Source organism: Ochlerotatus camptorhynchus, unplaced genomic scaffold (assembly GCF_037179485.1).
Source record: "Ochlerotatus camptorhynchus isolate MF236.1 unplaced genomic scaffold, CSIRO-AGI_Acam_v1.1 ptg000107l, whole genome shotgun sequence".
In the NCBI taxonomy this organism is placed as follows: Eukaryota; Metazoa; Arthropoda; class Insecta; order Diptera; family Culicidae; genus Ochlerotatus; species Ochlerotatus camptorhynchus.
This window is the reverse complement of record NW_027040597.1, coordinates 352036-378532: the sequence shown is the minus strand read 5'-3', so window position 1 is coordinate 378532 and position 26497 is coordinate 352036. Positions and strand designations below refer to the sequence as shown.

The 26497-nt window shown below is 40.6% G+C and overlaps 1 protein-coding gene across 2 annotated transcripts in view; it reads right to left on the bottom strand.

The window, feature by feature from the left end:
• Positions 1–3106: 3106 nt before the first annotated feature.
• Positions 3107–26497, bottom strand: part of LOC135699380 (protein artichoke-like) — a 42225-nt gene continuing 18834 nt past the window's right edge. For both annotated transcript variants that reach the window (XM_065219625.1, XM_065219624.1), the window contains exon 2: positions 3107–5425. In XM_065219625.1, the coding sequence (XP_065075697.1) occupies positions 3290–5425 (2136 nt within the window). In that variant the 3' untranslated portion in view covers positions 3107–3289. The remainder of the gene's footprint in view (positions 5426–26497) is intronic.

Genomic DNA, 26497 nt, shown 5'->3' with positions numbered 1-26497 from the left:
TGGTTGTCTTGATGAAAATTGCTCGCTAAGACAGCTTGCAGATGACGGCGTTGTGTCCGTTATAGGGCCAAGAGCACAAGACCTGCAAGGACCATTGCAGGATACCTTAGACAATTAGTCTACTTGGGCAATGAAGCTAGGTATCGAATTCTCTCTTTTTCTAGGAAGCACAGTTACAGCTTCAACTAAAGTGTAAAGTGTGTCTGGTTCGATTCCAAATGCACATGGGGAAAACATATTGCGTATCTGAAACAAAAATGCCAGCAAAGAATTAATCTTCTTCGTACAATTACCAGAACTTGGTGGGAGCCCACCCGGAAGATCTGATCAGGTTGTACCGAACAACCATCCTTTCGGTTCTAGAGTACGGTAGTTTTTGCTTCCAATCCGCATCAAAAACACACATCCGTAAGGTGAATCGCTGTGACATCTTTATTCTCGGAACCACTTCGAATCTTCAAGTGCACAAATATCAGCTTGTACGACACGTGCAAAAATCAAATTGCAATTTCAGGTGAAATGAAGCACTGATTTCCGAGATTTGTGTAATTGAAAATTCAAAGGGGAAGTGCATGTATACCCTACGTGGCGGCCATTTGTGGACTCTACAAGGAATCACCTTAAACTGTAATGGATCCAATACCGTTACCTTCGTATTGCGCTAGGCTGTATGCACTCGACTCATACGATGAGCCTCGTAGTACTCGCTGGTGTTCTTCCATTGACAGATCGTTTCGCTGAGCTGTCTTTCCGGTTTCTCATCCGTTGTGAAGTAATGAATCCTTTTAAAGGCAGCTCGACTGAAATCCTCTAACAAGATTCATGAGTTTGTACTATGAGTACATGACGTTGGAGGTTGGTTCTTCTTCATTAATCTCCAATCGTGATTGCTTACAAGCCTTCTATAGATCCTCTGTAAATTTTGATCTGACCATGATGCAAGAAACCCATGGAATACCAGATCACCATCGGTCGATGGTTGTTCCCTAAATTTTTACAATCAAGTAACACCATCGTGGTGGCATGGGTATTATTAATTAAATAATTAAATGGGTTAACCTACTTTACTTCAGAATGGGTGAAATTATTCTCATTAATTGGTAATTTCTAGTTACTCCTGGTTTTCTGCGCGGCATTAGCAGGTGAAATGGGACACCAATCTTCGAGATTGGTGTAATTGAAAATTCCAGGTGAAAGTGCATTTATAGCCTACGTGGCAGCCATTTGTGAACTCTACAAGGAATCACCTTAAGTGAGCGTGTAATTCATTATTCCACAAAATGAATGAATGTTAATGGTAAATAGAAACACTGAAGTCGTTTTTACACGGTGCATATCCCATGCACAAAAAATGACCTGCGTGTATCGTGAACGATAATTACACACTTGAAATTAATCATTTTGTCAAGTGTCTGCATTGATTTTCCATCAGATGTCACTGCTGTTGTTTACGGTGACATCAATCGGAAACGACACATAATCTGTTTTCCGTTAATTGTTCTGTCCTCTGTGAAAAAGTGCAAAACATGTCTGGTACCTCTATATATCCATATAGATTAACATCGGAAGTCCCTCCCTTTTTACACATTCTGTATGTATGTATGTAAGGTAGCCACCATCCCTTCAAAGATCTTGTCTTGTATGCAGCTCCACTTAATAGCAAGATCAATTTGAGCTACCGATCTGAATTCACAATATCGCTGTATGAAGGGCCAAAAACGGTGGGGTGGACCCGTAAGCAGAGGCACTTACGCGGAATCCACGGGAATTTAAGAATCTTCTTCCAACGATACGATCCAACAAATCGAATAACGCAATTCGCAATATACAATACAAGATGGACAGTGGGGAAAAATCGATATCTTCTGTTTGTTACTGTTACTGTTACTAATATTTTTACTTTTACTTGCAAGACTATGTCTTTTTAAAACATCCGCAAAACTCGCATTTTCTTGAAAAACGGCAAATCACTTACCAAAATCCCCAAATTACACATTGCACACTTAGCCATATTTCCATAACGAAATCATGAATTATTGTTATGATTTCATGGGATGGCAAAATTTTGGATTTCATGATTTTTTTATTCATGAAAATGGAATCGGATTATTTCCCGTGTATATTTTAACCTATACACATAAACTTTACATGCAACACTACAGAGACACAAGTAAACACGAAAGAAAGCAGAAATTTGCAATGCCGTAGCTTGCTAAAGGGCGAAGGAAAAAAAAAACACAAATTGAACGAGAACCAGCTGCAGCAGCAACCGATCTCCTACTTATCCAATAAATTATCACTACGGGGCACGCGTAGGATTAATTCTACCGCGGCACAAGAACAATTTCACATTTAATTTATCCAATGTATCACAGCACTGTGAAATAAACTATAACGTTCGCCATTACAAATACACAGATCATTTATGCCGCAAATTTAGGTCAAAATTGACGCTCGTATACGTCACTCTCAGAGGAGTGTACCCCATTAGGCATAAATACGTTAGGCATGCGGACGTTAGGCATACGGACGTTAGGCATAATGGACGTTAGGCATAAAGGCATTAGGCATAATGGACGTTAGGCATAATATACGTTAGGCATAATGGACGTTAGGCATAAAATTCCTTACTGCTGTGCAACTCTAGAAACCTGTTTCGAGCATGGTAAACAATGCTTAAATTAGGCTAAGCGTTGAATAAAAAATGATACAAGTTAAACAAACATAGTTTATTTAATAAGCACAGTTTTAAACTATATCTTGAAATCAATCACATCTAGAAATAAAAAAATCACACATTTGTTGTAATATATTCTTACACACATATTGCAATTGCCAAAGAAGAAAAGGTTTTCCTCAAAGAACAGCTCATGAAATAAAGAATGGTTAATTCTGTGATTTTTCATTCAATAGCAAAAAAACAAAAACATACCTGCTGCTTCCAGGATTCTTTTCGATACAACGATTCTGTTTTTGTTATCATCAGAATGAAAACTAGCGGAACTGTCTGCTGATGAGAGGGAGCGATACTTCCATGAACAGTGACGAGTTGCTGAAATAAACAAGGAACTGTGGCAAACGTATCAACTTTGCCTGTCCAAGACGTCGCAAGTTTTCATGAGTTCCAAAAATTAAGGCTATTTCATTATTGTCACCGAAGTCAGCAATCATCCTTCTGGAATTCATCGGGTAGACAATAACGTCCATTATGCCTAACGTCATTTATGCCCAACGTCCATTATGCCTAACGTCTGTATGCCTAACGACCGTATGCCTAACGACCGTATGACTAAAGACCGTGTGTATTATTGAAATTCAAAAATAGATGACAAAACAAATTATGACTTAAAAATAATACTTGATAAGTGACCAAGCTACAGGCCATCAGTAAAATAATACTCACATCTGCCGTTAAAGACACGGTAGATGATGTTTCAACGTACATTAATGAGACAGGTTTACTTTGTCCCAACTCCATGGTTCCATTTTTTACTTCTTTTATTAATTTGTACCGTTCAACCAAGTTGTTGGAAAATTGTTCGTCTTGGCAATCTTTGTTCAGCTGCTTAATCTTCTGAATGTCATGCAACAGCAATTGTTCGAAGTCAAACTGTGGATTACCAGCTAGACAAAGTGTCTTCATATGGTTTAGCTGGTAGACGTTCGGTTTAAAAACCACCAGCCGGTTATGTCGTAGATTAAGGTATTTTAGTTCCGTAGTCCACCGAAGGGCATCAGCTTCCAATAGTTCTATATGATTGTGTTCTAGGTTTAGTTCTATCAGATTTGGTAATCCTGTCAGGGCCATATTGTCAAGCCGTACAAACCGGCAGTGTCTGCAGCTGAGCTTCCTTAGTGATGCGCTCAGAAGGAATGGACCATGGGCGCTATTTGATAGATGGCCGTTCCAGTCTAAGTGGAGGACTTCTAACTGGGAATGGTTTTGAAATGCATTTGCAACGATCAATTCAAGATTGTTGTGTGAGAGGCTCAGAAATGTTAAGGTTGGGTTATTTTTGAACAATAAATGGGAATGAATTGATCGAACTTGGTTGCCCTGCAGATGCAGGGTTTTTAGATTTGGTAGTTCTTTGAATGTAGCCTCGTATAATGTTGTGATTGAACAATTCTGTAAAGATATTAGTTCAACAGAAGAACTTTTAAGAAATATCGTATCCTGTTGAAATTCAAACGAACGGTTATCGTCAAATAAAACATTCGTCACATTTCTATCATCTACTAGGTAATCTGGTTCTATGTATACAATTTCTCTGCCCGAAAGGTCTACTGTTAATCCATCACTACTACGAAGATGAATGGGAGTTTTCTTATATACCGCTTTTCCAGTAGTAATCGGTAGATAGTTTTCAAACTCATGCAAAGGATTTTTATCATCCAAACAACTTCGGCGGAGTCTTCTTATTTCGTACAGCTCCTTTGCATAATCAGTTTGATTACACGGTTGAAGTGGATTCCTGTCCATGCATAGCTGCTCCAACCTGTTCATAGGAAGTCCTAGTAGTATTGTGGGGACCTTTTCGATTGAATTATCGTCCAGCAAGATAATTTTTATATCTGGATTCTGCTGAAATCCATCCTCATTTATCCGAGCAATCCTATTATTTCTCACGTTGATAGATTCCAGCATCGGTAAGTGAGATGTATCCAGCGTGCCATTCAAACTACATTCTGCAGCGTTGAGATCTATCAGTGATGTCGATGTAAGGTTCAATCGGTGCAAGGGTTTATTACCGTTGATTGTCAACCTCTTAATATATTTTGCCAGCATCAAAGCATCATCGTCGATCCTGTCTATTACGTTGTACGACAGATACAGCACGGAAAGTCTTGGCATGTTGGTCAGCGTTTGCTGAACGAGAAAGGTAGTGTGGCAGTAATTGCAAAATAATTGCATCAATCTTGGAGATTGAAGGTCCACCTTGTTCAAATCAAATTGCTCGTTGCTGCTTAGATAAAGTATATTTAGCGCAGGCATGTGCCGAATTGTGGCTTCCGGATTGAATGTAGAAAGTTGATTGCCAACCAGACTGACCTTTTTCAATAGCGTATTGTACTCGAATGCATCTGGATGTATGTACTGGAGGGTGTTATTATTTACAATAAGAGAAGTAAGTTCTGGTAGCTGCGACAAGGATATCTGGTAGATAGAATGTATCCCACAATTGTTGCATACGTAATGTGTCAGACAGTCGTGTATCAGCAGAACCTGGTCAACTGGGAATTCAAATCTCGTTTGGTTGCTCATATCCAACAGCCAGAGGTTCGGATATGCGGCATACATTGTCTCGTTGACTATAGGATGTTTCGTCTCTATGGTGGTGATGTGAGGAAAGATGATGACAGAAGTGGTGACTCCGATGATCCTCAAACAGATAATGATGGACAGAATGAAGCGTAACATTGTCTGTAACGAAATGCAAACAAACTGTCAATTTTGGATTTGTGAATAATATCCGATATTTACATAAATAAATGGTAATAATCTCAGACGTACATGGAAATTACACGTGTGCAATATGGATTAAAGAATCTTCAGAGAAAATTTCAAGTTATTCGGTATCATGGAGCAGTTCCAGCAGTTCCCCCAGGGGTGGCGGGGGGGGGGGAGGGACACCCCTCACCATCCCTCTCCAAAGGAGGAGTTTGGTAAAGAGAGATGAAAAAACCGATTTGTACCTTCCTTAAAAGTTGTCCTAGCTCGCTATTCTATATCTATATGCAATTTTTACACTGCCGTACTCTAACGAAACTATCAACTCTATACTTCAATTTACTCCATCTATCGTATAAAAATTACCACTACAGTCTGTTATTTGAAATTAGCATCTTCAACTATGAAATGTTTGTTTACGTTCCACGATTTACCTCCAAAAAGGGTTACGTCTCGTGTAAAAGTAAATATTTCTAAGTGTGTATATATGATCGATCTTGACATGATTGACCACAAGGAATCGTTGCCGAATAAAGTCAGGTTTAGTCACAGTACCGGTATGTTGGTCACTCATCAAAGGGCGAGCCTGTGTTACGTCTCTAAACGTTCAGAGAGTGGTTATACTATAAAAAAAACACGAGTCTGGATGATGGTCTGTGGAAAATATGAACTTTCATGTTTTTAGTGGTAATCTAGTTGATACATTGCATAAACTGCCTGACCAATGCACGTCAAATAGAAAAAAATAAAATATAAAGATTTGACTCGACCATCTCTGCTTGGCTGGAAACTTGGCACAATTGTTTGTTATGGGCAATGATTCACATTGTTGCAAAAGTTCGGTCCTTTTGGATCTTTTTTTTTTCCAAAACAGCATCTTTGACAATTTTAAATAAATTGTCACACGAAAGCGTCACCTCTGATCTAAATAACGAATGAGACAAAGTTTTTGAGAAAAGTAAAGTTTTTCTGAGAAAAATAGACAAGGTATTTTTTTGTTATTTAAGTAAAAGTTCAAAAAAAGTGATAAAATGCAAATCTTTTGAAAAGTGTATCTTCAATTTAAATAGATTTTTTTTTTAATAGAAGCCCGTGAAAAAAGAAAGCCTTTGGAATATTTAAAACCATGGAAACTTGAAAATCAGTCCGCATCGTGCTCTCTTGCCGTGCGGATCTATTTGCTTTTTGCTGAAGGAAGTGTTACTACTACCTAAAGCTACAACAAATTTAAACAGCACTTTTCAGTGATCAACCTGTAAAAATTGTCTACCTTATTCAACTCTCATTCCTCTTCGATCTTTGTTTGGACCCTACCCGAGGTAATCCTTCTTGGATATCGATTTGGAAAATTCCTCTTCGATCCTTCAGATTCTTATAGTAATCTGCTTGGAAGTCGATTTGGATAAAAATTTACTGCCGCCATGGCGCCTAAACGCAAAAGAAAGGGGCAAACTCTTGACCCCCCTTCTGAAGAAATTAATTTGAGTAATCAATTTGATTTGCTCACGGATGATGAGACTGATCCATCATCCAAGAAAAATTCTAGTAAACTTTCCCGGCTTAATGCCAAGAAGGAAAAGATTCCCCTATTGTGATAACCACGTCCGATTTCCATGCTCTTCGCATGAAACTTTTGAACTTCGTGAAAGTTAAGTTTTCTCTACAAATTGGACGTCGGGGTGAATGCCGTGTATTGGCTGAAACCTTGGACGGATTTAAATGTCTTCTCAAGTATCTTACTGAGAAGAAGCATAAATTTTTTACTTACGACACCAAAACTGAACGTGTGTTCAAGGTTGTCATGAAAGGACTGCCCAGTGGTGAATCCCTGGATCAGATCAAAGATGAACTGGCAAAATTACTTGGAGTTGTGCCACTCCAAGTAATCAAAATGAAAATGAAATCCCGTCCTGGCGATTCGCGCAACGGGATTTCTAATGATTTTTATTTAGTTCACTTCAAGTCTAGTGAACTAAACAACCTTAAGGCCTTAGAAAAAGCTAGCCTAATGCTCCATGTCCGAGTGAAGTGGGAACACTTCAGGAAGACTGGAGGAAATTTCCAAAACCTCACTCAGTGCCGTAAGTGCCAGGGATGGGGTCACGGAACTAAAAATTGCTACATGCCAGCTAAATGCATGAATTGTGGTGATTCCTCTCACGCAAAGGACGACTGTCCTGTGAAGGAAGATCCTAAGAAATTTAAATGTTCAAATTGTGGTGAAAACCACAAATCCAATTTTTGGGAATGTAAGACTCGCAAAGCGATCCTACAATCTCGTTCTAACCGTCAGGTAGGAAACGCTCCACGTTTCCGACCAGGTACAAATTCCTCTGCTGTTAACAACGGTCAGCGAGGAACAAATTCTACATTCGTTCCCGTAGGTACAAATATCACCCCTGCTTCAAATGTTTCATCTGTACCTACTCTCCTCGCTGCTTACAATGTTCAGCGAGTTAATGGAGCTACCTATGCTGCTATTGCAGCGGGTAGAAATCAAAATACTTACCAACGTTCTAACGGAAATTTTGACAATTTTGACTTAGGAAGCATTACTGCTCCTAAAATGGAATTTTTACAGAATTCATTAATTGACATGATTTCTGATATGCTTAAATCTAACTCCATGTTTGATGCTATTCAAACTGGAGTAAAATTTGCAAATAATATTGTCATGACTTTAAAATTCAGTAATGGATTTTAAAGCATTAAATATTGTAAATTGGAATGCTCGATCTCTTAAAGATAATGAAAACGAGCTATTTAAATTTTTGAGAGTTCATAACGTGCATATTGCCGTTATAACTGAAACGTTCCTTAAACCTGGCCATAAGGTTAAGAAGGACGCAAATTACTTGATTTATAGAAATGATCGTCTTGATGGACCCTGTGGTGGCGTTGCCATCATTATTCATAGACGAATCAAACATAAAATTCTTTCTTCATTTGAAACCAAAGTTTTTGAAACTTTGGGAGTTTCTGTTGAAACAAAATTTGGACAACTTACGTTTATAGCTGCCTATTTGCCATTCCAATGCGTAGGCCAGAAAAAGAATTTTCTCAAGGGTGACCTCCAGAAACTTACCCGTCATAGGTCTAAGTTCTTCATTATTGGTGATTTTAATGCAAAACACCGCTCATGGAATAATGCTCAAAGCAATTCCAATGGTAATATTCTGTTTGATGATTGTTCTGCAGGTTATTACACTATTCAATATCCAAACAGCCCAACATGCTTTTCTTCTGCAAGAAATCCCTCCACTATTGATTTGGTCTTAACTGATTCATGTCAACTTTGTAGCCAACTGGTTACCCATGCTGACTTCGGTTCTGATCACCTTACAGTAAGTTTTGAAATATCCCAAGAAATAATTTGTAATCCCAACAGCTCTACTTTCAATTACCATAGAGCTGATTGGGAGCAGTATCGAACATTTATGGAATATAACTTCGATCCAAACATTCCTTTGCAAACCAAAGATGAAAATAATTATGCTCTTGAATCTTTGACTACTTCTATAGTTGAAGCAAGAGCTGCCTCAGTACTAAAATGCGAGGTTAAATTCGATTCAATTATAATAGACGACGATCTTCAGCTCTTGATCCGTCTTAAAAATGTCCGTAGGAGACAATATCAAAGAACACGCGATCCTGCCATGAAGGTTATCTGGCGGGATTTGCAAAAACAAATTAAAAAGCGATTCTCTGCCCTGAGGAACAAAACTTTTGAAAATAATATTTCCGAATTAGACCCGAGTTCCAAACCCTTTTGGAAACTCACAAAAAATTTGAAAAAACCTCAAAAGCCTATTCCAGCGCTTAAAGAAGGTGGTAAAATTTTGATCACAAATTTGGGAAAAGCTCAGAAACTTGCTAAGCAATTCGAGAGTTCCCATAATTTCAGTTTGGGTCTTACTAGTCCTATTGAGAATCAGGTTGCTCGGGATTTTCTGAATATTTTCTCTCGGGAAAATATTTTTGATGATTCCTGGGGGACTGATTTGGACGAAGTAAGGTCTATAACTAAAAATTTTCAAAATATGAAAGCTCCAGGTGATGATGGAATTTTCTATATCCTCATCAAAAAACTCCCAGAGAGTACCTTGTCTTTCTTGGTAAAATTATTTAACAGATGTTTCCATTTGGCATACTTTCCTGATAAATGGAAAATTGCAAAAGTTGTTCCAATTTTGAAGCCGGATAAAAATCCAGCTGAAGCTTCTAGCTACCGCCCAATAAGTTTGCTTTCTTCAATAAGTAAACTTTTTGAAAAGATAATTTTGAATAGAATGATGCTTCACATCAATACGAACTCAATTTTTGCATTTTTACTTAGATAAGATTTAGTTTTAGTTTTTAGTTTTAAGATATCAATTGTTATACTGACATGCAGGTTAAAAAACCTGTTTAAAATACTTAATTGCCAAGACATGAACAATGTAAAAACACTTAGATATATATCATAACAATTAAGGCTGGTACGTTACTGCAGTAACTGGAGCACCTAGGTTAAAAATGAAATGTAATTTATTATGAATTTGGAACAAATAAAGAGTTAAAAAAAAAAAAAAAAATGGAAACTTGAAAATTGACAAAATTTGTAGAACATCAACTTTAGGTAATATTTTTAAACTACTTGTTAGCAAGCTTTTAAATGTAATCGGTGCACAGAAAACGATTTGGAATGTCTCAAAAATTGTTTCCTGTGTATACACTAAGATTATTTTACGGAAATCTGTTAAATTTAACCGAAATCTCAACAGCTGAACGTTAGGTCAACAGTTGGGTGATTTTTCACAGTTTTCCTGTAATTTTTCAATGAATATCTGTGAAAAATCACAGAAAATCTGTGAAAAATCCCCGAACTTTGTAACGAACGTTCAGCTGTTGAGATTTCAGTAAAATTTCACAGATTTCGGTAAAATAATCTTAGTGTGTAGAAATTTCACAAAACAATGTACTATCAAAAACTTCAAACATTTTACCTAATGTTCTTGTTCAACTATTTTTGTCAATTTCCAATTGTCCATAGCGTTAAATATTCCAAAAGTTAGCGGCGCCGGTGGTGTAGTGGTAAGCGTGATTACCTCTCACCTCAGCAGGCATGGGTTCAACCCCAGTCGGCGCCGCCGGGATGTTCTGAGGCATAAGATCTCTGATCACTGGAGCTTCCTCCGAAGCGCCAAGAAAATGACGGTCGAGATGGTATCTTCAACAGCTTGGTTAGCTATCTGCAGCGGCGAAAGCTTGGTTTTCGTGTTTTTTAAAAATCAGAGATGGACCTGTTTATGTCGTCGGTAGTCGAGCATTTCGAAAGACTGAACCACCTCGAAACGAAATCTGTTTTTTTCGATTCGAGGAATGGCGTTTGAAATCAGTTCGCTGCAAAAATCGATTGCAGACTACATTCATCATCTCGGCAGAACCGAGTCGACCCGAAATAAGGTCTTGTCAACTGTTGCATGTATTGATAATCGCTCTTTTCAGACCATCGAACCCGATCTTACCACTGGAAGTTTGCATAAACTTCTATATTTCGATTTGGAACAAAAATTGACATTGGTTTCACCATATGTTGCAGTAAACGTAATTTTCTTGGCAGCATCAGACCGGCGAGCAAAATTTAGCTACATTTCCGGTTTATACTTCAACTTTACTGTTCAGCTGTATCGATCGTTCAAATCGCATGCAACATTCATTTGGAAGACTTCAGAAGAAGGGGGTGTGTGCTCTGGGGTGCGTGATCGCTGATATTGAAAGGAATATCGTCGAAAGGGTAAAACCAGACAAGTCGAAAAGGCTCCTGGAACTATATGGAACGAATGCAAAATGGTCTGCCGAAACAATAGGCAAAGTTGGTAAATATCCTTTCCTTCAATTTCTAGCAATCTCACTAGAATCTATCCTTGTTTCAGATGGTGAAGACTGTACGGAGGAAGATATTCTGGCATACATTTTTTACTCGAAGAAGTATACGATCTTCCTGAGGCCTTAATGGTCGACGAGGAGACACATGGATCTAACCATGATAAATTTGCCAATTTTTGGAACGCTGCTGAGCAAGTGATGGCTATAAACGATTATGCGGTAGCCGACGAGAAAAGGCATGGGTCAACCTTTTGTGTGTGTCACTACGCGATTTAATGAAAAAGAGTGAGAAAAAGATGGAGGAACTGTTTCGTGATTCGGACCAAAATTGTATTCCTTCTTATAAGTATTTCCGGTTGCAATTCACTCCGAGAAATTTAACTGCATTGATTGCAAAACTCTACTATGAACGTTTCAACATCAAATTGGGACTTCAAAAACGAACACTGCATGAATTCCACGTGGATCACTACTACGGTGCGAAACAGAAGGCAGGTAGGACGCCAGTCGTCCACTGCCTTTTCACATGCACCATGCTGAAGAAGATGATCGAGAAAGATCTATTCTGTTCATCGGCACAGATGGTGGTCCAAATCACAACTCAACATCAGTCCAAGTGATTCTAAGCTAGATCGCACTCTTTTTCGAACGTGATTTGGACTTCTTATGTGCTACGTACGCCGCCGAACATCGCGATCATAAATCCAGTAGAACGATTCATGAGTAAGTACTGCCAATCTGGCTTTAATTGGTGTTGCTCTTTCACGGAATCATCTGGGGACTGACGAGAATAAAGTACGTTCACTACTTTCTAAGAAACAATGGAGAAAGGCGCAGGACAAACATCCTGAGGTTGAATATCGAAAGTTGGCTCGCAACGGGCTCAAAGATTCGCTAGATCTTCTTACACATGGTTTTGAAGCGTTGACGTACAAAGGAGAGAACGTGTTGGTCAGAGATCCAGCTACGGACCATGAAATCAATTATTTGAGAAAACAAAAAATACGTTTTCTTTTGGTTTGTTTTTTTCGTCGATCTTGTTTTCCGTGCTGAGCACCAATGCTACCGACGTGCCAGGAAGGCAGCTCCCACACCTGGACCCTATCTATCGACCCATCAACTCATGAACCGGGGACCAACGGCTTTACTTCCCATCCGAAGGAAGGCGTGATCAGAGATGTTATGCCTCAGAACATCCCGGCGGCGCCGACTGGTATATAACCCAGGCCTGCTGGGGTGAGAGGTAATCACGCTTACCACTACACCACCGGCGCCGTTAAAACAAAAAAATACGTGTTTGACCGGATACCGATTTGAGCAGTAAAGTAGCCAAAAGTCAGGTTTTGAGCATCGATCCTGTTCGCAAGTTCTTTAATAATCATGTTCGTTGCACAACGTACACCTTTCAAATAAAAAAAAATGTACCGAGGATTCCTGCTCATAAGTCGGTACGAGTGTCGAATGAAGTATTCAAGATTATATAATGGCTTCCTACTTCAGAGCAATATAACAATAAAAATACAACGATTTTGTAGATGTTTATTGTTCCGTAACCGAATGATTATCTTGGAACATACTAGTAAAACTACGACCAGATTACACCGAATGTGAGTTTCCGAGATTGCTGTACACTAAATATGCACTAGAAAAAGGTACTTCAGCCAAAATTGATGAATACCTTGATGAAGTGCTTTACGTTTGTGGTTCACATCTGGATCCATTCCCTGATATTTACCAGAATAGAGGGATTCCATCCAGAATGAGCTGAAAAAACCTGAAATCGTGCTCGACCATCTTCAATTTGGATGATACTTTGCCCATATTTTCAGTATGATAGACCAAGTATTTTCCGCAAGAGAGGAGATCCTTTTGACTCAAGGGTAATTTTTGAAAAGGGCCTATGTGTTTTTACACACAAACTTTAAAAAAAAATGTTGTTCGAAAACAGTTGGTTGTAGAAAAAAAATTTACTAATAAGGAGTTGTAGGAAACTAATAAGGCTTTATAAAAAAAATATACACGGATTTTTTTTTAGTTTTTTTACAAAAATAAAAAAAATAAATAAAACTCAAAATTCAAATAACAAAAATAACACGTATTTTTAATTTTTTTTATATTTTTTTAGAAGTTTTGAAAACAACTCTAGGATGGACAAACTTTCAAACAAACTAACAAACTAAATATAACCGTTTTCGAGATATTTCAAATTTACGTTCATCAAAATCAATTTTTTTGTAGAAAATAAGCCATTTTCATAAGTTAATCGTGATTCTCCATCAGCATTGATAAGTTTAGCAAGATAGACATATATTTATAAGACTGTTCATTAATGAAAGTAGGCACCTGTTTCTCAAAGGAAAATATTTATTTCCGAACAAATTCATAAGTTTACTTTATATAAATGAAAATCAACATACATATGACCGATTGCACGTTAGTTTGAATGTTTACTTTTCATTTCTGAAGAACGCTCGGGCTTTTCTCTTGATACCGCCTATTAGATTTTGCACAACTTTCTTCTTAACTTTTCGTTGTGCTGCAGACCAATTTTTCTTGAAATAGTCAACAGAGCTTTTCCATCTTTTTTAAGATGCCGTTTAATTGTTGCCCAGTATCAGTCGGTAGGACGCAGTTCAGGCCAGTTTGGGGGATTTTGGAATTTTTCAACAAAATAGATTTTTTCTTCTTGAGCATCTCCAACGTAGTAAAAGCATGGTGAGCAGATGCCAGATCCGGCCATAAAATGTAGGATCCGTATGCTTTCGGTAGATGCACAGCAAAAAATAAATTTTAATATTACATCCAAGAGGATGCACTTCAATCATGTCGAAAATCTCATGCAATATTTATGGCCACACAAATAAACAAAAACAGTAAAAGCAACGTAATGTCAGTCCATGCACTGTATTCATGATAATTTTGTCCTTTTTGGCAAGTAATATTACACCATATTTTTGACACGATTGAAGTGCATCCACTTTGATGTGGTATTAAAATTATTTTTTTGCTGTGTGGGTAAAAGCTGTTTTTTGATGCATTCGTTTCTGTAATTTTCACCATTGATTGTCCCGTTGTGAAATACGAAGAACTCTTCAAGCCACAGGAGCAAATGGCTTGCCACATCAAAACCTTTTTTTCCAAATTTTTCGGTTCAGATGTATAAAAGTAAACTTCCTTTTCACGTAAACCAACAGCTTGCTAGAAATGTTGGTTACAAGGATGGGCGATTGCAAACAATATATGGAATATCTCATGGCATCTTCCATAATCTTACACGATCTTCAATGTAAAACTGAATGATATAATGAATGATTATGGCGATCCATTTATGTGCATCATAGTGACAGAAATTAACACTACTTTTTCGAACTGTTTATGTCATATTTTAACGAGAAAATCAGATTTTCGAAGTTTCAACCGAGTTCTTTTCACTAAGGATTGTCTACGTACCGGCGACGATGGTCACAAAATGAGCATTAGCATGAGCATTGACGACCATACAATTCAGTAGCTGCTACTCCGTGATTGACCAGACCTAGCGAATTTTGCAGAAAGAACCATGTAATCCATTTTCGTGTGCAAAATCTGTCATTACTTTTCAGGTCAAGAACGGCGCCAACCACGTTCTTAAGGTAGTTGGATAGGGAAAGAATTGTTAGTTCGACAATCGTTGCATCTCCACGGTTGTAACTTATCGGTCGCTTTAAAAGTTACGTTAAGGAGTTATCTAGCTATACCACATTAACCCTACTCTTACACCAACTGAATCAAATGTTACCAAACGGTAACACGAGAAGGATGTTTTTATTAGAGGGAAGGATGGACACATTAGAAAATGATGCGATCGTCTAAAGCATGGTTTAAGCCATCGACGTGACCCTATCAACTCAGTAATGTGTTTGGGTTCTAACACACGGTCTTCTGCTCAGTGAACTCCATGAAATCCTTAAGATATTTTTTCTAGACATGAGGTTCATCAGGCACCATTTTGAATAGCTCAAACAGTTTAATAATTCAAATCACGTCTCTTAGATATTATCTCGTGGAACCAGGTGACTCAGATAATATTCCTAAAACTATCAGGTGATCAGAGATCTCCAAAGCCTTCTCTAGATATTTTTTCAATACTTAAGGTTGATCCAAGTATCATTCTGGAGATCTTCTACTATCTAAACATTGAAATCACGTCTTTCAGATTACTCGCAAGAAACTAGATTACTCAGAAAATATTCCCAAGCCTTTCAGGTGCTCAGAAAAAAAAAACTTCTCATAATATTTTTTAATACTTCAGGATGATCAGTGCAAAATCTGTTCCAAATCGGGTCCTTTATTAACTTCTCAAAATTTAAGCTCGTTTGGTAAAAAACTGACTTGGCACAAACCATATATTCTAGTCAATGGTCAAGTCATTCTAGTCTAAATTCTAGTACTACACTATGTTTCCTCCCTTTTTATGGCACAGACCTGTTGGTCCATATTATACACTATGTTTGTTTTGATTCGCTATGAAAGTTTGACAGATAAAATGAGGGGTTCGTGGGTTTTCCTATGTTTCGACGCGAGGGGTGCATCGATTATCTTGGGACCGAAGAGAGTACTAGAGCTGAACCAAAAAGTTGAGCACGTTTCTTCGGGACCTTCTGGTCTTAGAGTTACCTCTATGGTAATACTCGCTGTTGATGGTTTTTCCTTTTTCGAGGTAGTCCACGAAGAGTATGCCGTGACAATCCCAGAAAACTGACGCTATAAACTTTCCGACTCATCGAGCCTCCCTCGCCCGCTTAGGAGCACTCGTGCCGGCTTCAGTCCATTGCCGGGTATTCACTCCCCGAATAGAATTTTTAATGTAGGAAAGATCAGCAGACATCTTCAAAACATTAAATTTGAATACAACAACACCCTTAATGTATTCAGACTTCAATGTGACGTCGAAGTACATAAAAATACATAAATGTTACATAAGAATCAAACGCCTTGACGATGTAAAATTTGACACATACGTTGATTTCAGTATTAAACGTTACAAGAGAATCTAACTTCATTGTTGCACGCATAAAACATCAGAAAACATCCAATAACAACAGAACCAAACGTTACATTGGAATCAAAGTTCATCACGATGCAAATTTTTGCACGCATGAAACACGAGGGATTGTCCTTAACCATCGCAACGGTATTTCTCTATGATAAACCAACTTTTTTTTTTCACCATGTGTGGACGTCAAACGACAAGCAAGAATGCCATATGAAAAGAGCGAATATATGATTTTCGTGGTGAATTGAAATAAATCCAACCGAATTGATACCAATTGATGGAGGTTCATTTTCTCATATAATCGAATAGAAATAAAAATACTCTGGTTTATTCTAATCAACGTAGTATAAAAAAACACCGAAAGTATCCTCACTCAATTCTCATTAGTTTCGTTTAATTCGATGACAATAACATATTTTCCTTATACAAAGCATATTTAAGCTCAAAGACATACGACGCTGACCTCAACTGAACAAAAAAAAATAGTTTCGTAAAATAATAATGTATTAAGAAAATCAAAACGACGTGTTCCAATTTCCACATTCGTTCTATTCAGATAAAACTTCTGAAATTTGAGAGTTAGACAGAACCACCAGCACAAAATAATCGGGGTACACTAGCAACACACTGGAGTTATCAACTTGCCCCCAGGTTGGGGCGCACCATATGCTTTGTAAAATGGAAATTTTGTGATTGTCATCGGCCCAAACGTCAACTTTAACAGCCAAGAGCCATTACCCCTACTTTCACTGTTTTTCATTCAATAATCATTAAATTAATAACCAAAAATACCTATATTGCAGTTGGTATCATAAATAATTACTGTATCGCTTCATTTTGGAAAAGGGTAAATACTGTCTTACTTGGGGCTCGAGGGTATTCAAAAGTCGCTATCTGGCAGCGTCATTATCCGTCCATTGCCAAACTGCGAGATCGATGGTATCGTAACCGTTTCCACACCGACAGATGTTGCTGTCCACGAGGTTTATTCTATTGAGATGAGCATCTAGTGAGTAGTGGTTGGACATAAGTCTACTCATCACGCGAATGAAGTCACGACTTAAGTCCAAGCTCTCAAAGAAACATTAGGAATAATTGAATGTAACCACCGTCTAAGATTTCCAGTGTCCCAATCGGTTTGCCAACTCGAAAGGGTGCTCTGACGCACTAAATTGTCTGTCATAAAATTCGACTTCCTGCGCGCCCAGAGAGAGTCCGCCTTCTCATTGCGTGGGATTGATCAATGTGACGGGGCTCATACAAAGGTAATCATATATGATCTTTTGACCAGCAAATACTGTTTTTAATGATTCTGTTTCCATTCCCGTGGGGAATAACCTTGGAGTGCCCCAGGCAGGGTTGCTTCCACTCACTTGCTATAAAATATTGTTTTTCGTAATTATGAAATCATTAGATCTTATAATGGTAATCAGTACTTGGAAATTACAAGAAGAAGTCGTAAAGTATGTGTATGACACATACAATCGGCCAATATTGCTTCCAGTGCATCACAATCATTGCAGTTAAGGATTTACGTTCTCTAAGTAGATGGTTGAAGTATAAGCTGTTGAAATTGAAAACAAGTAAAACTAAATTTATGGTAATTTCGCGGAATCAATTAAATGAGAACGTCTCTGTTCCAATTGATGATAAGACTATTGATCGCGTTCAGGAGATAAAATATCTTGGCGTGATTATTGATGACAAACACAAGTTCAACTCTCACATTGACAATGTCATCAAGAAAATTGCCAAGAAGTATGGAATTCTATGTCGACTGAAAAACGCTTTAACTATTGCCTATCAAATACAGTTTTACAAATCAATCATCTCTCCTCATCTAGACTTTTGCCCTTCCATTTTATTTTTGGCCAATGCAACGCAAATATCGCGATTACAGCGCTTGCAGAGTAAAATAATGCGTTTGATTTTGAGATGCAATAGATTCACTTCCTCCACTTTGATGCTAGACGCCTTACAATGGTTGTCGGTGAAGAAAAGAACTGTATATTTGACTATGGTGTTCATTTTTAAAGTAGTTAACGGTTTGCTGCCTCGATATTTGTGTGATTGATTTGAATGAGGAAGTAACTTTCATAGATATAATACTAGAAACGCGGTTGAAATAAGAACACCACATTTCTTGACTTGTGCTACACAAAATTCATTATATGTTAAAGGAATAATTTTTTCAATTCGATGCCTAGACATATAAAATGTTCAACAACACTTACAGAATTTAAAAGAAATTGTATTTCACACTGTCATTTTAACAGTTATCCAATGATTTTTTCTATGAATTGACACGTTATGTATCTTGTCGAAGTTATCTATAACGGATTATTTTATATGGATAGCTGTCATAACGACTTTTTATTAATTATTGTAGCACTGCAAAAACTATTTCTGTTCGCCACGAGGGTGATGATGGATTTTTTAAATTTGATTTAATGGTAGTAGATTTAAAAAAAATAGTGTACAAAGGTTTGAGCCTCGCGCGCGTATTACGGATATAGAGAACTAAATTTAAAATTTGATTAAAAAAAAAATGCAATTTTAAAGCTGATTTGGAAGATACCTTGAGTTAGTAGCAGAGTTACATTTTCCTCGTGTGTGCAAAAATGTGCTGCCGAGACTCTCAACAAACCGTCTCCTGTCGCAACGAAAACAACATGTGACGAGCGAGAAAGAGACACGCGAGAATAAGATACGAGCGAGAAACAAATGCGACACCCAAAATTCCTGGCGTGCGCAAGGCTCGCGCTGATCTCATGTGCCTCATCTCATGTGCTACGATTAATGCTATAACTGCACAGCTCGAAGTTCTGGAAGGTGTGGTAAGCGAAATACAGGTTGTTGAAATTTGGTTGCTTTGACCGACATTTCATTTGCGTTTGCATAAACCATTCCTATTTTAGAGGAATTTCTTGAAATTCTTGAAATCCTCTAATAGCAAAAGCCATTAATTTGCCGGTCAATTAGAATATTCTTTGTTTATTTTTTCCGGTTCAACACTTAACTGCACTTGCATGACTAACATCTTTTGACACGTTATTTTCAAAATATAGTATGAACAAAAATTCTACAAAAAGTGTATCGGTATTGTTTAGTACGGGGATTTGACCGTTGCAAGACGTTCACACATTTTCAAGGTAATTTAACCATTCATCGGCAACACAACTGGTATACATTGTTAGATGGGATGTTACGTATTTTGAATAGATTATATCGGAATGCTACGAATGCAGCAATGTTATGATAATTCAATGGGTGGAAGAATTTTGACGTAGGACTACGTCTTTGATTTCTATATGGGGGTACACTTTGTGAAAACCGAAAATGGAACATGTAACAAATTAAGAAAGATTTTGAACGTTTATAACTCAGCTGCCCCTGGTCCAATTTCAATAATTTTATCACCAATCGATCAGAAATATAGCTACGCATTGAATGTTGATTTTCAACAAGAAACTATTGAAAAACTGGTAAATGTCCAGCATTGTCCAAAAGCGTCGAATTAACTAACAAATCCACCAATTACCTGCATGAATATGCTGCTTCCCCAGCACAGTCATCAGAGAGTAGTAAGTAGACGAAACAAGTCGAAGTGGCATTCGCCTCCGATCCTCGGGCGCGTGCGAATAGGGAGGATGGAATTGCGTAATATTTTACACACTCATCGCCATGTTCAGAACCAAACGCAAATTCTTCGAGATAACCACCATCCGTCGTCTGGCTCGCCGTGGCGGTGTCTGACGTATCTCCGGTTTGATTTACGAGGTGTGCTGAAGGTGTTCCTGAAAAATGAGATCCGTGATGCTGTCACCTACACTAAACACGCCAAGCGTAAGCGGCCATGGATGTCATCTACGTTTTTGAAGTGACATAGACGCACTCTTTTTGGTTTCGGAGGTTAAATCATCACCAACATTGGAAACAAAACGGCTCTTTTCAGGGCCACCAAGCTTATTACAGAAAAGAGTAGGAATAGAATTCATCTGCCTGTTTGTCCATATTCAGAACCACCGACCACACAAAATGCTCATGTAATCAAACTGGAAGTAGGGATACAAATTATTTTGATCAACCTTGATCAACTTTGAATCACCACGGCCGCATATTTTCGATGGAAGAAGCAACAATGTAGCATCTAATTCGACGATGTCATTCGTCATTAAACATTTCTGGATCAACAATAGAATAGGGCCCATCAGCATTTGTAAACAAACCGTTCCAAAGCCTCACAAATCGAAGGCCGCTCACACAAACCAACACCAACATCTTGTAGGTAGAAGTTTCCCCTATCCGATGATGGTGTTGGTTTGTGTGGGTGGCCTTCGCTTTGTGAGTATAGGGCTTTGGAACGGTTTGTTTACAAATGCTGATGGGCTCTTTTCTATTGTTGATCCAGATTTGTGAAGCCGAGTTATTTACGAAAGAGAGTATCGATGAAGAGAATCGATCAATGTAGATAGGACCTATTGAAAAGTGACGCGAGATTTGTTTTCCGTACTGAGCTCCAATGCTACCGACGCCAGGGAGGCAGCTCCCAGAGATGTTATGCCTTAGAACATGCCGATGGCGCCGACTGAGATTGGACCCAGGCCTGCTGGGGTGAGAGGTAATCACGCTAACCACAGACGCCGATATCTATCACGGCGAATGAGAACGACCCAAATTTGAGTTTAGTTATCTCAGAAATAAGAAATAAAGTGCAGAAACTCAGCGATGAGTTTCCCAGGTTTTTCCAGGATTTTCCAGGGAAAAATTCCCGAATTTGAGAAAAATAAAGATTGGATTCACTCAGTCTATTGGCACTACTCCGAGACTGAATAAAATTTTCGTCAATCTCCTCATTTTCTGGCAGATTTTTTAGGTTTTCCACACGAAATCATGAGACAAATTTACTCATCGCTGAGTTCCTACACTTTTGGCGATTATGAGTGAACTAACCTCAAATTTGGGTCGTTCTCATTCGCCGTGTACGCAAAAAGAAAATAGCCAGTGTCGCTACTTGATAGCAAACTACTCATAATGGGAGGAGTCCTTGTAGCTTTTATACCACTTGGTTGCACATTATTCTGCTTTAACCTAAAAAAAATATAAAGCAGCGCTGCTGTCTGGTATCAGCTCATTCGCTGCCAGACTGTTGAGCAGTTCAGTCGATTTGAATTCTCTCTAGTTTCGTTCGTACGTTCGCAAGTCGAATTAGCTCCGCGTTGTATAGTGACGCTCTCGCTGACCCAGCCATGGGTAAGAAATCGCGCGGTAACGCGAGTGCCGGCTTACCGGGAAAACAGACTCTCCCAGAAGACGGCGCGACCACCGAGCCAGCTCAGAAGAAGCAGAAGAAAACCCCATTGCCCATCCCGACAGGCGTTGCGGACCCGCAGCCGGGGCCTCCCGGAACTAAACGACCCAGACCTGAAGACATCAGCGCCACCGCATCGGCAGCAAAAAAGCTGCTGAGCAACAATCCGTTCTCCGCCCTGCAGAACGGAGCCCAGCCGCAGTCGGACCCTGAGACGGTGCCTAAAAAAGTTAAGTTGCCACCCTTCTATGTGAAGGGCTTCCCTCCCGGGCTATGGGAGCAGCTGGATTTCTACATTAAGCAGGGCCTTCGCTGCACCATTCAACGGTGCACGGAAGGCTACAAACTGATGGTCTCGGCCGAAAATCACTACAACGCAGTCCAGGCCCTCTTGGACAGGATGAAGCTGGAGTACTTCTCCCACGACGTCGAGGCCACCAAGCCGCTGAAAGTGGTGCTGCGCGGGCTCCACGACATGGACACCACCACCTTAATGGACGAGATTAAGGCGAACGGCCTCAAGCCGGTCGAAATCCACAAGATGACCCGCAGCAAGGCCATCAAGTATCGTGACCAGCTCTACTTGGTCCATCTGCAGAAGAACTCCACAACCGTGAAGGATCTCCATACGACACGCACACTGTTCCACATCGTAGTGAAGTGGGAGCGGTATAAGCCAACCCACCGTGGCGTCACTCAGTGCTCGAACTGCCTATTGTTCGGGCACGGCACCAGGAACTGCCGCATGGCCAGCCGCTGCATCAAATGCGGCAAAAACCACAAGATCGACGACTGCGACAGCATCGAGGAAGCCGCTCCCACATGCGCCAACTGCGGTGCTGCCCACAAGGCCACGAGTAAGGCCTGTCCGAAGCGGGCCGAATACGCCGAGATCCGGAAGAAGGCCTCGTCCAACAACCAGCCCGGTCGCAAGAAGGTCCCGGAAAACAACGCGCAGAACTTTGCTCCGTTATCACCGGTCCAACCACGGCCAATTCCAGTGTTGGCGCCGCTCCCGCTCAACCAACAGTTGGCTGCTGCCCAGTCGGCTGCCGCTGCAGTACCCAGTCAAGCCTCCGGCCCATCGACGGATCCCCCTGCTCCGGGACTGGCCGGTACAACCGGTGAAGCTACAGACGATTCTCCGCTGTCAACGGATGAGATCGTCACACTGTTGGCCCAGGCCATCATCATCAAGCGCACCTGCGCAACAAGAACACAACAGCTCCAAGCTATCATCTCCTTCGTCGCTAATTATGGACCGTGAACCCATAAAGATCGCCAACTGGAACGCTCGCTCCGTAGGGGCGAAAAACATTGAGCTTGCAGACTTCCTCCGCAAGCACGACATCGACGTGGGCCTTATCACCGAGACCCACCTCAAGACCGGTGACAGCTTCTGGCTGCCCGACCACAGCATTGTCCGGCTTGATCGCACCAGCTCCAGGGGGGGCGGTGTCGCGGTCATCATCAAGAAAGGCATCAAGTACTGCACCCTACCCCACTACCGCACTTCCATCATCGAGGCCGTCGGCGTTGAGGTGGAAACATCGACCGGAAACGTCCGGTTCATCGTTGTCTACTGCCCCCGGCAATGTACCGTTAGCAATGGTACAGCACAGCAGTTCAAGAACGACCTTGCCATCATAACCCGCACCAATGCCCGCTTCGTAATCGGAGGGGACCTGAACGCCCGGCACGAGGCCTGGCGGAACTACCAGCAGAACCAGAACGGCCGCCTGCTATTCGACCATTCCCAGCATGGTCTCTATTCCGTCTGGTTTCCGGACGAACCAACCTTCACATCACCGGCGGGCAACCCATCGACGCTGGACCTGTTCTTGGCAAACACCAGATTAGCCAAGCCGGTTGCCGTCAACGACCTGAGTTCGGACCACCAACCGGTGCTGACCGAGCTGGGCTACAACGTGGCCCCTGCACCGTGCCAGCGGAAGGACTACCATCGAGTCAACTGGGTCCAGTTTCAACGCGTGGTCGACCGCCACATCGACGACAACCCACCACTCGACACAGTGGAGGACATCGACCGGGCTCTGGAGGGTCTCCATCAAGCCATATCCGTGGCTGACGAAGAGTGCGTTCGACGAGTTCCTGTGAGGGGTAAGTTTCAAGCAATTGATTCCCACACCAAACTCTTGATTCGGCTCAGAAATGTTCGTAGACGCCAGTTTCAGCGGACTGGGGATCTGCAGCGTAAATACGAAATGGTCGATCTGAATCGGCAGATCGCTTCCAGAATGGTCTCAATCCGGAACGAGAGTTTCGGGCGGCTCGTTCAGAACCTGGACGACCGTTCCAGACCATTCTGGAAGGTTGCCAAGGTGCTGAAGTCTCACCCCAAGCCCATTCCACCACTTAGAGTCAATGACGAACGGCTTATCACCAACGAAGAGAAGGCCAATGCAATTGGGGAGCACATTGCCCAATCGCATTTGCTTGGCTCTACAATCCCAAGTCCACTCGAGAACCAGGTTGTGCAGTGCGTCCAGACGTTAGATACCTCCCCTTGTGCCGTCCCTCCAGAAGAACGGATTACAGAGGAACAAATTTGCTCAGCGCTGAAATATAGTAAAAACATGAAGGCTCCCGGGTTTGACGGAATATTCAACCTAGCGTTGAAAAATCTCAGCCCGAGGGTCCACTCGCTGCTGGCTGCCATCCTCAACAGATGCTTGGAGCTGCACTACTTACGCAAACCTGGGAAAGACCCTTCACTACCGTCAAGCTACAGACCGATTAGCCTGCTCTCAGCGCTGAGCAAGCTGTTCGAAAAATTGATCCTCAGCCGACTAAACAAGTTTGTGGAGGAACATGACATTCTTCTTCCGGAACAGTTCGGGTTCCGCAAGGGGCATTCCACCAATCATCAGCTAGTGCGGGTGATGAATAACATCCGAAGTAACAAAGCTGTATCCAAGTCCACAGCCATGGCCTTGTTAGACGTCGAAAAGGCGTTTGACAATGTCTGGCACGACGGACTTATATACAAGCTTTGTAACTCCAACTTTCCACCATACCTTGTGAAAATCACCCGTAACTATCTCCAGCAAAGGTCGTTCAGGGTGTCGTTGAATAGTTCCCTTTCGGGACAATTTCCGATCCCAGCAGGTGTTCCGCAAGGGAGTCTGCTGGGACCACTGCTTTTCAGCATCTACACGTCGGACATCCCTCCTCTAGGAGACGGTTGCGTGTTCTTTCTGTTCGCAGATGACACCGCGATAGCCGTCAAGGGTAGGATGCCTCGTGAAATTACGAACAAGCTCCAACGATGCCTTGACACCTTTACTGATTATGCCACCACGTGGAAAATCAAAATCAACGCCTCGAAAACCCAAGCGATCATGTTCCTTCACAGACAATCACCAAAACTTAAACCGTCTCCCTCCTGTACCGTAATAATGGATGGTACAAGGGTCGAGTGGTCCACTGATGTTACTTATCTCGGGATGTTGTTCGATGAGAAGCTCCTGTTCCGCTCGCACATAGAGAAAACCCTAGTTAAGTGCTCCGCCTTGGTTAGGTGTTTGTATCCGCTCATTTGCCGCAGATCCCGCCTCTCAAGGCAAAACAAACTGGCTGTTTACAAACAGATCATAGCCCCCGCGATCTTATATGCCGCCCCGGTGTGGGAATCGTGCGCTCAGACCCACAGGAACAAAATCCAGGTTGCACAGAATAGAGTGTTGAGGATGATCCTAGATCGTCCATTCGACACAAGAATAGCAGACCTCCATCAAGAGGCAGAAATTCCCAAAGTAGATTCCAAAATTGATGATATGACAACTAAATTTATTCAAAAATGCAATCTTTCTGAACATGCTTTAATAAGCAATTTGTACATAGTAGGTTAAGTGTATATAGTAGAGTAAGTTAGTTTTAAGCTGTAAATAGTAGTATTAAGTAGTTTCTCTTCAAATTCTAAAAACAAAACAAACCAATCCCACCAAGGTGGTCGACCGTGTACTAAGTCTAGGACTAATCCTGTAAAACAAATTTTAAATTTTGCCCATACCTAAAGATGAAGAAAGCAATTAAATCACTTAGTAAAAATTTATATGGTAATCGTCCAAGTTAAACTAAAATAAAGATCATTTAAACTAAAAAAAAAACTGGTATCAGCTCATTTTCGCTTCGGACAATAGCAGCAGTAGGTCGTGGCAAAGGAGGTGCCAATCGTCATCGCAAATTCTTCGAGGTAACCACCATCCGTCGTGTGGCTCGCCGTGGCAGTGTCTGACGTATCTCCGGTCTGATCTACGAGGTGTGCTGAAGGTGTTCGTGGAAAATTAGGTCCGTGATGCTGTCACCTACTCTAAACACGTCAAACGTAAGTGGCCATGGATGTCCTCTTCAATAAAATGGCCCTTTTCAGGGCCATCAAGCTTACATCAGTAAAGAGTTGGAATAGAATTTATCTGTGCTTGTTTGTCCATATTCAGAACCACAAGCCCCCAACGACCACACAAACTTGGAAGCAGGGGTGCAAGTGATTTTGATTGATTCTCGTAATCAACCTTCTTTTTGAAAAAGATTACTACAAATTTGGATCGCCTACAATTCAAAAACGGAAAGAGTTGAGATAATAGATATTTCAGGCATAACATTTGTGTACGGCACAAAAGCATTTGTAAACAAACCTTCTAAGGCCCTTTACACGCGAAACAAAGTACGCCCACGCAAACCAACAACATCATCGCATAGGGGCAACTATCATCTTTCCGAAAGTGGTATTGGTTTGCGTGGGCGTACTTTAGTTCGCGTGTAAAGGACCTTAGAATGTTTGTTTGTGCTTTTGTGCCGTTATCAAATG